The sequence below is a fragment of the Argentina anserina genome, chromosome 1 (genome assembly GCF_933775445.1).
Source record: "Argentina anserina chromosome 1, drPotAnse1.1, whole genome shotgun sequence".
Lineage (NCBI taxonomy): Eukaryota > Viridiplantae > Streptophyta > Magnoliopsida > Rosales > Rosaceae > Argentina > Argentina anserina.
Genome location: NC_065872.1, coordinates 5,080,130 through 5,094,354, shown reverse-complemented (window position 1 = coordinate 5,094,354; position 14,225 = coordinate 5,080,130). Strand labels below are relative to the sequence as shown.

At 36.8% G+C, this 14,225-nt stretch overlaps 1 protein-coding gene and 1 long non-coding RNA gene across 2 annotated transcripts; both read left to right on the top strand.

Moving 5' to 3' along the window:
- The first annotated feature begins 5,786 nt into the window (after positions 1-5,786).
- Positions 5,787-7,900, top strand: LOC126787736 (uncharacterized). The gene is made up of 3 exons (XR_007671263.1): positions 5,787-5,930; positions 6,196-6,340; positions 7,754-7,900. It is a non-coding gene; the product is annotated as an uncharacterized LOC126787736 (long non-coding RNA).
- A 3,281-nt stretch (positions 7,901-11,181) lies between these two features.
- LOC126792515 (UPF0548 protein At2g17695) lies at positions 11,182-12,834 on the top strand. The gene is given in 6 exon segments (XM_050518926.1): positions 11,182-11,559; positions 11,647-11,715; positions 11,717-11,793; positions 11,872-11,940; positions 11,943-12,121; positions 12,647-12,834. Coding segments are annotated over 6 exon segments (651 nt in total). The 5' UTR covers positions 11,182-11,485; the 3' UTR covers positions 12,830-12,834.
- Positions 12,835-14,225: the final 1,391 nt, after the last annotated feature.

Here is a 14,225-nt window from a genome sequence, read left to right as displayed (position 1 = left end):
TTGTGAAAATATGTATGTTTACAAACGAACTATATTACCTAAATAAAAATTCAAAAAATCAACCGTAGGAAATCCTCACCATAGTGTACTCTAGCCGTGATAGAAAACTCATAATTTTTCGCTAATGTTTGGGTCTCGATCCACACATTTAACTCATTATTTCTCATTTCTTCATAAGGGCGGCTGTTTAACCCGAATATAATTGTCCGTAAAATTTTATATGACTAGATAGAGCGCGTCATTAACAGCGCTTAGTAATTTTGGCATATTCTTTGAGACACTTGAGCTATTTTTAAAAAGTTTTTAAATGTGCGAAATCAATTGAAAAATGAAAAATAAAATGAGGTGGACAAATGGGTGGCCAAATATGTGCCACATGTTCTTTGTTGGACTTTTAATTATTTTCAAATGATTAGAAGTCTTCTTATCATCATTAAAAATAGCTTCGACATTCAAAAAATTGTCCGAAAATTACCAGGGTCTCATGATAAGCTATTCTATTAACGCATGCAAAAAAATTTAAATAGTTTTTACCGCGCACAAGGCTTTCTTTAGTGAGGTATTGTGTTAATTAGGGTTGACCAAGTAGATCAACACCCAAACTAAGACGAAAGTCGGTGAATTTCGTACGGTAGCCATATTTCAGTGTGACGATCACATCTAATTGTTAGAGTTTGATTTTATATTTTTGTGTGGAAATCTGTATGTTTACAAACTAACTACACTGCCTAAATAAAATTTGAAAAAATCAACCGTACGGTCATAATTGTGCCACGTGTTCCTTCTTTGTTTTTTAGGTAATGTTAAATGGTCTTAAATCTTATTAAAATCATAAATAATAGCTATGAAGGTAAAAACAAAAGCTACAAATATAATAACAATCTTAGAATAATCCACTATATCCAATCATATAATAATTTTAAAAAACAATTATCCGCACACAAGGCTGCTTATAGAGAGATATGTGTTAATTAGGATTGAACGGATAGATCAAGACCTGACCGAAAATCGAAAAATTGTTGAATTTCGTACCATAGCCGTAGTTTATTGTGATAATCACATCTAACAGTCGAAATTGTATTTTGTGAATTTTAGTCAAGTGAATAACTACGTGCCTAGTAACACTATACAACTTTTATATTAGGTAATATGTGAATGTATTTGTTTATAAACTAACTATACTAAGAGAATAAAATCTAAAAAAATTGATCGAAGGATATCATCACTATAGTGTATTATAGATCTGATAGAAAATTCATGAAATTTCAATAATGTTTGGGCCTCGATCCACATAGTTCTCTTTACGCCCTATATCTGTAGCACTCAAACACTCACACTTGAACACAGAAATACTGAATGACTTCCGTAAGTTTATTGAAAGCAAACTTAGGCTTATATAGCCTTTACAAGAAAAGGATAACAAAACAAAACAACCACATTCTAAAAACATGGGAGCTGTTACTAATCAATTCAAACTCTACTGGATGTTCCTAAACTGCAAGAACTTATTAACAAGCTTTGACTGAGCCACACAGACCAAGTCAGATAACAAAAACAACCTTAACATATCCTCCCCTAAACTGAAGTATATATACTTCAGTTTATACCAGGTACTTCACAAACACCAAGCTCACTTCGAAGCTTCAAGAAAGCATCAAGCTTTAAAGGCATGGTTAGTATATCTGCAACTTGATCACTTGAACCACAATGAACCAACTCCACTACTCCATCATTTGCAAGATCCCTCAAAAAATGAAACCTTACTGCTATGTGCTTACATCTTCCATGCATAATTGGATTCTTGGACAATTTTATAGTGGAACTATTATCACACAGAATAGTAGTGCACTGACCTTGTATATGACCAATCTTTTCCAATACTGCTCTCATCCAAACACATTGGCATGCACATGCTGCAGCTGCAACGTATTCTGCCTCTGTAGTAGACAATGTCACCACAGGTTGTTTCTTTGAAGCCCAGGACACTGCTCCATCACTCAACATAAACACATAGCCTGTAGTACTCTTACTATCATCTGCATCTCCGGCATAATCACTGTCCGTGTACCCCAATAGCTTCTCATTTCCTCCTCTTTTGTAAAACACACCCAAATTCACTGTTCCTTTCAAGTAACGAAGCACCCTCTTAGCTGCTTGCATATGAAGAACAATAGGATTAGCCATAAATCTGCTTAAAAAACACACCACAAACATCAAATCCGGTCTGGTTGCTGTGATGTACATTAAGCTTCCAATGAGTTGCTTGTACACAGTGGCATCAACTGCAGCTCCCTCTCCTTCTTTAGATAGCTTGACACCAGGAACAATAGGATTTTTCACAGAATTCCCATTCTGCAAACCAAATCTCTCCAGTAGTTCACGAGCATATTTTCTCTGACTCAAATAAATCCCCTCTGAATTTTGTATAACTTCAACACCAAGGAAATACTTCATCCTCCCCAAATCAGTCATCTCAAACTCTTTCTTCATAGACATCTTAAAGCTCTCAATCATGCAAGCATTATTCCCAGTAAAGATCAAATCATCAACGTATAAGCTTACAATTAAAAACTTTTTACCTCCTTCCTCCTTCTTGACAAAAAGAGTGTATTCATGACAGCACCTTTCAAAACCCGCTTTGATAAAATATGATTCGATCCTGCTATACCAAGCACGCGGTGCTTGTTTCAGACCATAGAGTGCCTTCTTGAGCTTATACACTTTATCCTCTTCAACTTCTTCTTCACGTTCAGAATCATACTTCTTATCTTCATCATTATCACCCCAAGTCAAAACATCTCGCTTCATTTCTTCAACTGTCCTCCCCCAATTCCAATTCTTATCTTCTTCAAAAATTACATCTCTGCTCACAATGATTTTCCTTGCAACTGGATCAAACAATCGGTATGCTTTGGACTCCTCACTGACTCCAAGAAGCACACATTGAAAACTCTTATCATCTAGTTTCTTTCTTTTCTGGTCCGGCACATGAACATGAGCAATGCATCCAAAAACCCTGAAGTAGTCTACTTTAGGCTTCACTCCACTCCACATCTCTTCCGGTGTCTTGTCCTTTGTCACCAACGTAGGACTTCGATTAATGACATGAGCACTCCACCTTGCAGCTTCTGGCCAGAATTCTTTAGGCATTTCTTTGTCATAGAGCAAACACCTTACCATATTCATAATGGTTCGGTTTTTACGTTCAGCTACCCCATTCTGTTGTGGGGTATAAGAAGCTGTCAATTGCCTGCTAATACCATTAGCTTTACAGAAATTGTTGAATTCATTAGAAGTAAATTCTCCTCCTCTATCAGTCCGTAGGCAACATATCAAACTATTGGACTCCTTCTCAACTAGACTTTTGTAAGATTTGAAAGTAGCAAAAGCTTCATACTTTTCCAACAGAAAATACACCCACACTTTTCGACTAAAATCATCGATAAATGTCAAAATGTACCTCTTGTTACTGTTGGATGCTGGTGTGATAGGACCGCAAATATCAGCATGTACAAGCTGCAATTTGTGACTTGCTCTCCACTGACTTCTTTTTGGAATAATCTCCCTGTGTTGCTTGCCCACCAAGCACTCAGTACAAGTTTTTGTTGCAGCCTTGAAACATGGAAGTCCCTTCACCATTTCTTTGTATTGCAATGTGCGCAGACTTTTATAGCTCAAATGCCCAAACCTCTTATGCCACAACTCGGAAATATTTTCTGAAGTTGTCTGCAAACATGTTGGATCTTCAAGTACAATACTAGCTAACAACACAAACATGCGATTAGCAGTCATCATGGATTGCATAATCAGACCTCGCCTTGGATGATACAGTCTGCATTCCCCATTTTTTATAAGAATAGCTAGACCACGTTCTTGAAGTTGGCCTATACTCATCAAATTATTCTTCAAATCAGGCACATAGTATACATCAGTCAATACTTGATTCATTCCATTCAATTCAAGCCTTATGTTGCCTTTGCCCATCACTCTCATCCTTGAGTTATCACCAAGCTTTACTGAATGTCTGTACTCCTCATCCAGAACTGCAAACCACTGCTTATTTCCACACATATGATTGCTACAACCCGAATCAAGGAACCAAATCTCTTCTCTTTTTGAATTGTTAGCTTCAACAAATGCCATGAGGAGCATCTCATCTTCTTCATCAATCTCGGCATAGTTGGCTTTCTTTCCCCAACTAGGACATTCATACTGGAAGTGCCCTAGCTTGTGACACTTAAAACACTCCACTGTGGCTTTGTTGAAACTTTGTCTGCCTCCACCTCGTCCTCTTCCTCTAAATGCTCCACGTCCTCTTTCTCTTCCTCCAAACCTGTCTTCAACCGAAACCTTAAGAACTTGCTCTTCTTTCTCATGTCCCTTCATCCTCTGTTCATGTACCAGCAGACTACTTTGCAACTCATCAATTGTCAAAGTGTCCAAATCATTTGATTCTTCCACAGAACAAACAACATAGTCAAACTTTGATGTCATTGAACGCAAGATTTTCTCAATTATCACCACTTGCGCCATTGTCTCACCATGACTTTTCATTTTATTAGCAATTGACAAGGTACGAGCAAAGTACTCACTGACACTTTCTCCTGCCTTCATCTGCAAGACCTCAAACTCTTTTCTTAGAGCTTGTCGTTTTGCTCTCTGCACCTTACTGGTTCCTTGATATTTGAGCTTCATAGAATCCCAGATTTGTTTACACGTATCCTTAACAAGGATAGTCTCCAAAATTGTTCGATCTATGGCTAAAAACATATAATTCTTCAGCTTGAGATCTTTCAGCTTCATCTGCTCCACCAGCTTACGTTGTGCCTCCAGTTGCTGACGTTGCTCCTCTGTCTGCGTCTGCTGCCCTTCTATTTGCTGCGTCCTTTCTGCTACCACTGAGGAGAACAATCTTGGTCTACTGGATTCAGCTTCTTGTGGTAACTCCGGAATCCCTGGCTCTATGAGATTCCAACACTCCTTCGACCGAATGAAATTTTCCATTGTCATGGCCCAATGACCGTAGTGGCCATCAAACTTTGGAACTGAAACTGGCACAGAGCTCCCTTCTGTATCCATTCTCACTCTCTTCTTTTCTGGCTCTCACTCACTCTTTTCTTTTCTCCTATTGGTCAGGCCCCTGTGATGGGGCTCTGATACTAGAATTTGTAGCACTCAAACACTCACACTTGAACACAGAAATACTGAATGACTTTCGTAAGTTTATTGAAAGCAAACTTAGGCTTATATAGCCTTTACAAGAAAAGGATAACAAAACAAAACAACCACATTCTAAAAACATGGGAGCTGTTACTAATCAATTCAAACTCTACTGGATGTTCCTAAACTGCAGGAACTTATTAACAAGCTTTGACTGAGCCACACAGACCAAGTCAGATAACAAAAACAACCTTAACAATATCTTCCTAATGACAACTTTGTTACCCGAATATCACTATCCAAAAAAAATCATACGAGCAGATAGAGCGTATCAATGAGAAAATGCATGAATTTTCGCAGAATATTTCAACCACTAAAGCTATTTTTAAAGAATTTTTGAAGTCGCCGAATCATATAAAAACCAAATGCATACTCAGAATTGGGCCACGTGTTTCTTTTTTTATTCTTAAATAATTTAAATGGCTTTAAGTCTTTTTAAAATCATAACAAATAGCGATAATGTAATTTGTGGTCTTAATTGGGTCAAGACGACAAAATTGTGTCGTCTATAGATGCTTAAAGAAAATTGGAAACTAAGACGACAAAATATTGTCGCCTATTAACCGAGAAAAAGTTCATTTAATAGCCAAGATCTCATAACATGCCTCCCTTTCGCACGATCTGTACCTAAAACTCAGAGGAAATCGAGATCTAAAGCGATTATCTGCCTCTGAATCAATGGTTATCAACTCTAGCTCTATACCATCCTGGTAAGCGTCTTTATGAATCAATGGTTTTGAATTTTGTTTTTTGTTTTTGGGATTTACGGTTCACAATTGGGGGTTTTGTGTTCGCCATTTGGATTTGGGATTGTTCATTTTTTTTTCAAATCGATGCTTGCTTGGTGTTAGGATTTTCAGCCTTTGTATATTTTGAGGTCTAGGGTTTTCGATTTTATGGATTTGGGATTTTCCTATTCGGTTTGTTAAATCTATGGAAACAATTAATTATCTCCGTGTTTGTTGCATATTGGAGGTGCTGGTGTAGTTGTTGGTGTTGTCAACTATTGGAGCTGCTGGTTTGAAGTGCATATCAACTGTTTGAGGGGACACAAAGGATGTAGAGGTGAAAAGCTTTATTCTGGCTTGTTTGCTATCGCCCTTGTTTCACATTCCATTGTGTGAGTGACTCTTTTATTTATATTTGGTTTCAGTTACTGCTTCTTTTTAAATCTTATTTGCTTAGAATGAATCATGGTTTAGTGATATGGTTTGGGTTGTACCTTAATAAAATGGTATGAATTGATCAATGCTTCTGTATGGAATGACGTGAATTGGTATGATAGGTAGACACATGAACTAAAAAAAAAAAGATGCCGACTCCTTCAGTTGAGTTAAATTGAATTGGTGATAGTTTTAATTCTTTCAATCCTTCCTCTGTTTTTTATTTTGATAAGAAACTTCATATGTTTCATTTATATGCTGTGTCTTTCAGTCTACTCAGGTTTCTTGTAATCTTGTTAGTTTGTGCTCTTTTTCTTGTGGACAATCAAATTTATTCCAGACTAAAAAACAAGAATCTTATGCCTCTAAATATTAGTCAGGGAATTTTATTAAAGTCTGTTGGTTCAAGGCGCTTATTTGAAATCTGTTTTCGTTTTAAAAAAATATGGAAATTGGGTTGGTTCTTGAGTTTGCTATCATTACAGCTGATGTTCTTACTCTCCAGATTAATTAGCTATGTCTTTGCCTGTGATGTTCTACCTATTCCCAAACATGAATTGTGGTTATACAAATATTTTGGGATAGCAGCCAACCTTTACACAATGATATCTAAATTTATACTTGATAATCTTTTGAAACTCAGCCTCTTGGCGTTCCTTATATCAATATCTTTACAGTTTAGTGAACTTTTCTTCTTCCCTTCTCTTTTACAAGTTTGCAGTAAAGTATCTTTACCGATGTTAGCTGTGTTAAACAAACAACTAATTTTTAGTTATACAGAGCTCATACTATTTTCAATTAGTAACTAAATTTTAGTCTCATTGCGACTCATTTTTGCTGTGTTGTTTTATGTCAATGAATTCAACTATTGTTGACTTATTGAGCTATAATTTCATGTGTTGCCTTAGTGCTCTTCCCGTAATTATATCTTTGCTTTCTGTCCTGAATAGAGTAGCTACATCCACCCTTGTTCTTGCACGAAATGAAATTTTTGAGAATCTAAAGGAGACTACCTGGCTATGGACCCTTTTTCTCCAAAATTTAAGTCATTGTAATGATATATAATGATATACATATACATATTATGTATTTATTGCTCCAAGTTCCAAGTTATACTGCTGCAGTCCATTCGTTCTTTGTCATTTGTTATGTTCCTGAGATTTAAGCTTCATTCTTTGAACTCCACTCTAGTCTTATGAATTCTTTTTATAAATGTAAAAAGGTAGTCTTTATATTATGATAAACTCAACTTTAAGTCTCCTGATTTCAAAAAAAAAAAATGAAGTCTCCAAGTTTCTACATATGTTTACTGATTTCAAGCCTCGTTCAATTCCATGTTATCTTCTAATTGTTTTGCTTATGTATTTTAGATAGCACTATCTAAACATGAAGAGAGCTCTAATGTTAAAGTTGGTCAAATTAGAAGAACATGAGATGCGAAGGTCAGCACATTTCCTACAAAAGAAGTCTGCACATCTCCTGTGAAGAATACCACATCCCCGCATATTCAAAAAAAGAGAACTTGAGAAGATGGTCACATCCCTAGAGAAGAATGATTTGTCAAAGAGGTCTGGATGGGCACAAGAACTTAATTAGGAACTGCTTTTGATCATGTTGAATTGTATGCAGTATCATGTTTCTACTCTCTGGCTAGCTCCTTAAGTAGATTGCAAGTTTTTGTTTACGCCAAAGTTGTAATCAAAAGTATTTTAGGTTCTTTTTTGGTTCTCCTGATCACCAAGCGAGGTGGAAGTACTGTTGGATGTGTTTAGGTGATCTGTGCGAAGCAAAGTTTATTTGATAGCTAGCCTTTGGTGCAATTTTATGACTGTGAACTGTGTCGTCGTTACATGGAGATGGCGGCCACTTATACAAAGGTTACAAAAATGCGAGGGTTTATAATTGCATAGAGACAGAAACCGCTTATACAACTTACTCCTATTCTCCTATAGCGACTTTTTCTTGCCCTAACATGATCATCCTTACAAGATTTAAGAGTATCCTCTTTCGCTCTTCCATTGCCTCTTGCAAAAGATGACATAACTGTCCGGCACTTCCCTAAATACATAAACAACAATGAGCAAACGTAGCAGTGAAAACTTGCTGTACTTCAAAGGAAGAACTGTCATATGCTTCTCTTATCTCATTATTGTTCTTGAGATTTCTAAAGCAAAACAGCACTATGTCCTAAGAGATGCTGCATAAAGTGAAATAACACGAGTAAAGATATTCATATCCGATTTACAAGTGCACAACATATAAACATGCTTTACCAAAAAAAAAAAATCAAAGCAAGCCCGTCATCAACCGCCGCTTACTTCATCCCTGCTGCCTTCAAACCTCGCAATGTCATCTCCGATAACACTCAAAGTTGCAATCAATGCCCTTATATTACCTCCACATGAGAACAATATCTCACCCATCTAAGCAAAGCTCTGTCAAAAAGTTTAGTATTGAGTTAGAAGGCCTTCATTAACCATGGAGAAGAAAAATTATCAAACTACCAACATGAATCAAATATTTTTTGCAGACTCCAAGCTATCAGAGTATCATCGATATTTAACACAATGACCTAGCTGAATTTTTTGCTTACATGAACCTAGCAGATCTCACTAGTCACTACCATGCTACCCTGGTTTCGAAAAATAGAGTTCAATATATATCATGGTAAGTTCCATAACTACTATCACAGCCAAAGTCAGGAGTTGGAACAATATTTGACAACAAATTGACTCAAGTAATAGACCTCAGATTTCATGGTAAACACTTGAAAATGCCACCTTGGTTCCAGACATTAATTCAGAAAGAATGAGAATATGAGAAGTTGTGATATTGTCCACATATTAACTTATGAATGAAGTAAATAATGAAAACAGGAGTACACACACACACACACATCTTTTCTATTGTGCTACCACATGTTTGGAAATTTAGTCATTGTCATACAATGTTACAGATATTTCATTGCTAAATGCTGAGAGTTACAGCAGGTGTTAGGCTTGCATCCAATCATCTTAGTAATTAATAATGCTGCACTCCACTGTTACCATATTTTCCAGGATTCTCATGATTTTTTTCAGTTTGTGCCTCACAGGCATACTATCCTGAACAACAATAAAGAACATAGAAATGTTTTCAAGATGCTCATATAGATCAAATTTATACCCATGCTATACCATACCTGGTCTTCTATTTCTATGTTTCAAAAAAGTTTTAAGGGATCCAACCAAAAAGGTGCCTATATACTTTTTAACATAATCACTCGTTACATTAATCTTGTTCCTCAACCTCTCTTAAAATCCACAAGACTTTTAAGATGAATATGAACTACTATTGTTCCATCTATATCAAGAACACTATAAACGCATGAGGCATTAGTTGCAGCTTTAGAAGCAGTCCTTTACGAGATTGAATGGAAGAGAAAAACTTTAGTGAAGCACACTAACCTGCCACACAGCTTCCTTCCAATGTTCACGCCATACCTTTCTATGTGCATCACGTCCCAATTTCTATGAACCAAGCTTCTTGTGGCCTAACTCAACTGAAGCTTCCCAGTACTTCTCTTGCCACTCGGTAACTTGGTCGACGCTTACACCTCTGATCATTGTCCACCTGCACGTCACATCTTTATTTCCTTCTGTCAGATTGCCCGTATGTCTTCTACAAAAAAACAAAAAAAGCTCGTATGCATTATATCAGTACAACTTTCCTACGACAAGATCAGATCACAACATCATTTGTATAAAACACTCAATTCACGCATGAACAACCCCACGACCTGCTGCCCTTTGTACACTACCCAGTACCCAGAAACAAAGAATTCAAACTATTTTGCTGGGAAAAAAGAAGAAGAAAGAATTAAATTGTCTCAATTCAACCCATAATTCTACAAATCATGAACAAGAAAGCCTCATAGTAGTAGATAGCGGACAAAACCTCCATAATTAAGCAAAGGCCGACTCTTGTTTTCCCAAACAACCAAATTCAAAAATCTTGATGCCACAACCCTTAAACTAATCAAAACCATCGAATCAAAAAAAAAAACCTACCCAATTTCCACAACTTCAATCCCTTATTTAAACTACTCAAATACCTAAATTCAAACAACCCAGTACTAATTGCTACCCAAGATTCCAAACAGAATGCATGAACCTCACACCAAAGTGAAAATCCACTTCAGAACAGAAAAATCACAGCAAAGAATGATACCGCAGTAGCAAAGTTGTGAGGCACCAAATAAAGAACATTAATAAGAATGGAAAAAAAGGAAAGGACATGGAACAATTGGACAACCAATCCACCGCCTCCGCTCACTTAGATCTTTTTTATTAACAACCCATCTCTTTCTGGTCAGATTCCCGACTGATTCCCAACCTCAAACGTGCCTGTCGGGCCGCTGCACTTCATTCCATCGTCATTCAATGTAGAGGCAAATCCTTAATCCGATCACTGCAGCTGCAATCTCAACCCAGATCGGTCGTCCGCTCTACCTCTACATGGATTCTCCCAAAACACTCAACTACGGTGGAACAATTGCAGTTCGCGACTACACAACCCCATCCTTGCTCTTTCATTTCTATTAACGTTTTTACCCTACCAAACACAGACGCCCGTCAATGCATATAATTCTACTGCGTTGTCCACGCGGAAATTTGGATGGTCCAGATGCCCCGTGTATATGGGCGGCCCGTGTATACAATAAGTTTCGCTTTTGATACATTCAGTTCTTATATTCTCACACTGGGACTGGCACACAGCCAAATCCCTGAGCAACAGCTTCAGACTAAAAGGTAGAACACACTGGTTTCTCTCAGGGAAGATCAATTGAATATTTTTTCTTCTGGCTGATTTATAATCATGCTTCTGTTATTAGTAGTTTCCTTTATTCATTCAAGAGAAATGTTAGTTTTGATCTCCAAATTTCTCATTATCAGTCTGCGTTTGCTTAAATTTGATTGCTTTTCTCCAACACCATCAGCAAGTTTGTACTTTGTTGCTCCATATGAAAAGCGCTAAAGCCCTTCTCTTTTTTTTTTTTGTTGTTTCTTTTTTTAACATAACCTAAAGGTTACCTGCTACAGTGTCAATTTTTGAAGTTATTGATGATTTTTACAGACATGGTTTTCTTGAGCTGGGCTCCACCAACTCCAAAAGAACAAAAGGCTTGCATTGACAGGTGAACACGATTTTAATTAGCTGCTCTTTGTATGATTTCAATTCTAATGTTGAGAAATGTGAAACCTTTAGTTGGAATTTAAACCAGGTCAGGTGGCTTTAACTATGAAGCTAAGTTCAGGGGGGCTACTGCCAAGTCCCTATCTTCCCTGCAACCATGCAGAAAATGGTTTCTTCTGCAACCATGCCCTTGTTTTGGTCGGTTCGGGTTTGGAGACTTATGAGAAGGGCAAGAGCCAAGAGGGCTCTTCAGGATTGGAGTTCAGCCATTCTGCTTCTGGTCTTCTGTAGATGTCTTTGAAATCTGGTTGAGAGGGATGACTGTCATGGTTTTTGACTGAGTTTGGATTTTGCAGGCATTTTGGATTGAATTGGGCGTTTGTTGTCCGAAGAAGCCGGTTCAAAATGGAGTGAAGTTTTGTATTTGTGTCAAGGAGTTTCTACCATGGGTCATGATGCCTCTTCAGATTGTGTATGTGAATGAAAATAGAAGTAGTACACAGTCCATGGCGTCTTTTCGTTTTTGGGGTGGTACCCTTCAAAGTCACTTGCTGTTTAGTGCCGTTTCAATAGTTGATATATAGTTTTTCCAAGCCCGAATCTATTTTCCTACATGGTTTTTAGTTACGAATGACAAATATGATGGTTGAGATCTGTCTTCATAAAATTTCATATTTATTGTGGCAGCATCACTTTATGTGAAACTTTCATTTCCTTAGTTCCTTGATCAATAACTGCTGTGATGAATTGCTAGTTGTTAAACTGGAAGTTCAACTGATCTTTTGTATTCATCATTCAGTCAGTCAGATAAGCATTTTATAGGTTATTTACATATGTTATCTGCATCTTTTTATTCCCGACCTGTAGTATTAGTTCTGCAGGTTGCATAATGCATCAATTATGAGAATGTACTGTATGCACGTTGATAACTCACCTCAAAATTGTAGCTTGGGCCATAATCTTCTTCTTATTGAAAACCAGATAGGAAAGTTAAATGATCGTTGGTTCAATAAGTTTTCCTGATCATATTTTGTTGAGGTATGTGAGTTATGACTGATTCAGGCTTAACTGATTTTTCAACGCAACAGGCAGGGGAAGAGCGTTTCTCAGTTGAACTGGATGAGAATAACCAAGTGTGGTATGAGATACTTTCCTTCTCAAAACCAGCTCACCTATTGTCATTCGTTGGGTACCCTTATGTAATGCTGAGGCAAAGGCACTTTGCTCATCATTCTACTAATGCAATCAAGAAACATATAAATACCTTGTAATCCTAGTTCATATCTTTATCTTTTTGTGGTTTATTTGTTCCTATCAAGTTATAAGTAGCATCCCAAGTTCCCAACTGAGTCCTTAAATTCTGGAATGTGTTGCTCTGAGAATCCCAACCGTAGTGCAGAATCCTTTAAGCGCTGAAATGCTACAAATGCCAACTGTAGAAGGCTACTGTATCACCCCTACTTTCCAATAAAAATGAGTCAAATGACCCCATCACGAAACCTGCTTTGACATGGTTTCAGGGCTCATTCCTTGTTTGATTTGAAGTATTTACCTTGGTGATATATATATTTCATTTTTCTCAAAAACAAATAATTTTTTTTTTCAAAAGAAAAGAAAAAATGAACTATAACATATTTATGATGAGAAATTGAATGACATAAAACACAGAATGGAAACTGACAACATTGATTGGCTTGGTTTCTCTTTCGGTCATGTTGGGGGTGGCATTAAGATATTAGCACTGGGTGGGTAATCTTCTCTTTTATTATTTATTGCTTACAATATGCTAGAACTTAACATGCCTCACTGGTGCACATACAGACTTCCCAAGGCAACAACGACGCATACTTGTTGTCGCAAGCACCATGCTTGTAACCTTTTTTGATGCACTCTCCCTTACAATAGCTTTGAGCTCTGGCATTTTTATTGTAATTGTTCCACAAATCTCCAGTATCGCATTCAAGCCCACTATCAACCCAAGCCCACGCCCCACAATTTCCTAATTCTTTTTGTGCAACACTAAAACAAATCAATTTTGACGACGAAAAGGCCAAGATGAGCGCTAAGAAGAAACCAAATACTCTCGATTCCATGGCTAGCCTCTTCACATCGTATTAGCAAAACATACTATTTATATGAATATTAGTGAAACGTGTCATAATGAATGCAGCATAACATCTCTGGTACAGTACAACAATTGATTTTCTGAATGAATACCCTTCAGTTTTTTTAATTAATATATATATATATATGTATATATCTAAGAGATATAATTTTTTTTCCGGGGACTTAAATTCCTCATGATCGGCTTAGAAAACACAACCGTTATGTCCATTAAACAGAAGTGATTGTCTTAGAACACTACATTCAAGTGACTCAACATGTCCATTTTCAAGTGGCCAAGTACCTGGTAATATTCATTCTCCAAAAAAAAAAAATCTAACTGGTAAAAAAATAAATAAATAAAAAGGAACTGGTATCCCCTTAAACTTATATTTTCATCTCAGTTTGGTGAATTTCACTTTTTTTTGTTACAAGTTTGGTGAATTTCACTTTGCCAAAACAGAATTATTTTTACACCTTCCCATCCATTTTTTTTGGTTAATCACCTTCCCATCCATACAAGCAAAAAAAAAAAACCAGAAAAGTTTATAGAAATCAAAGCGA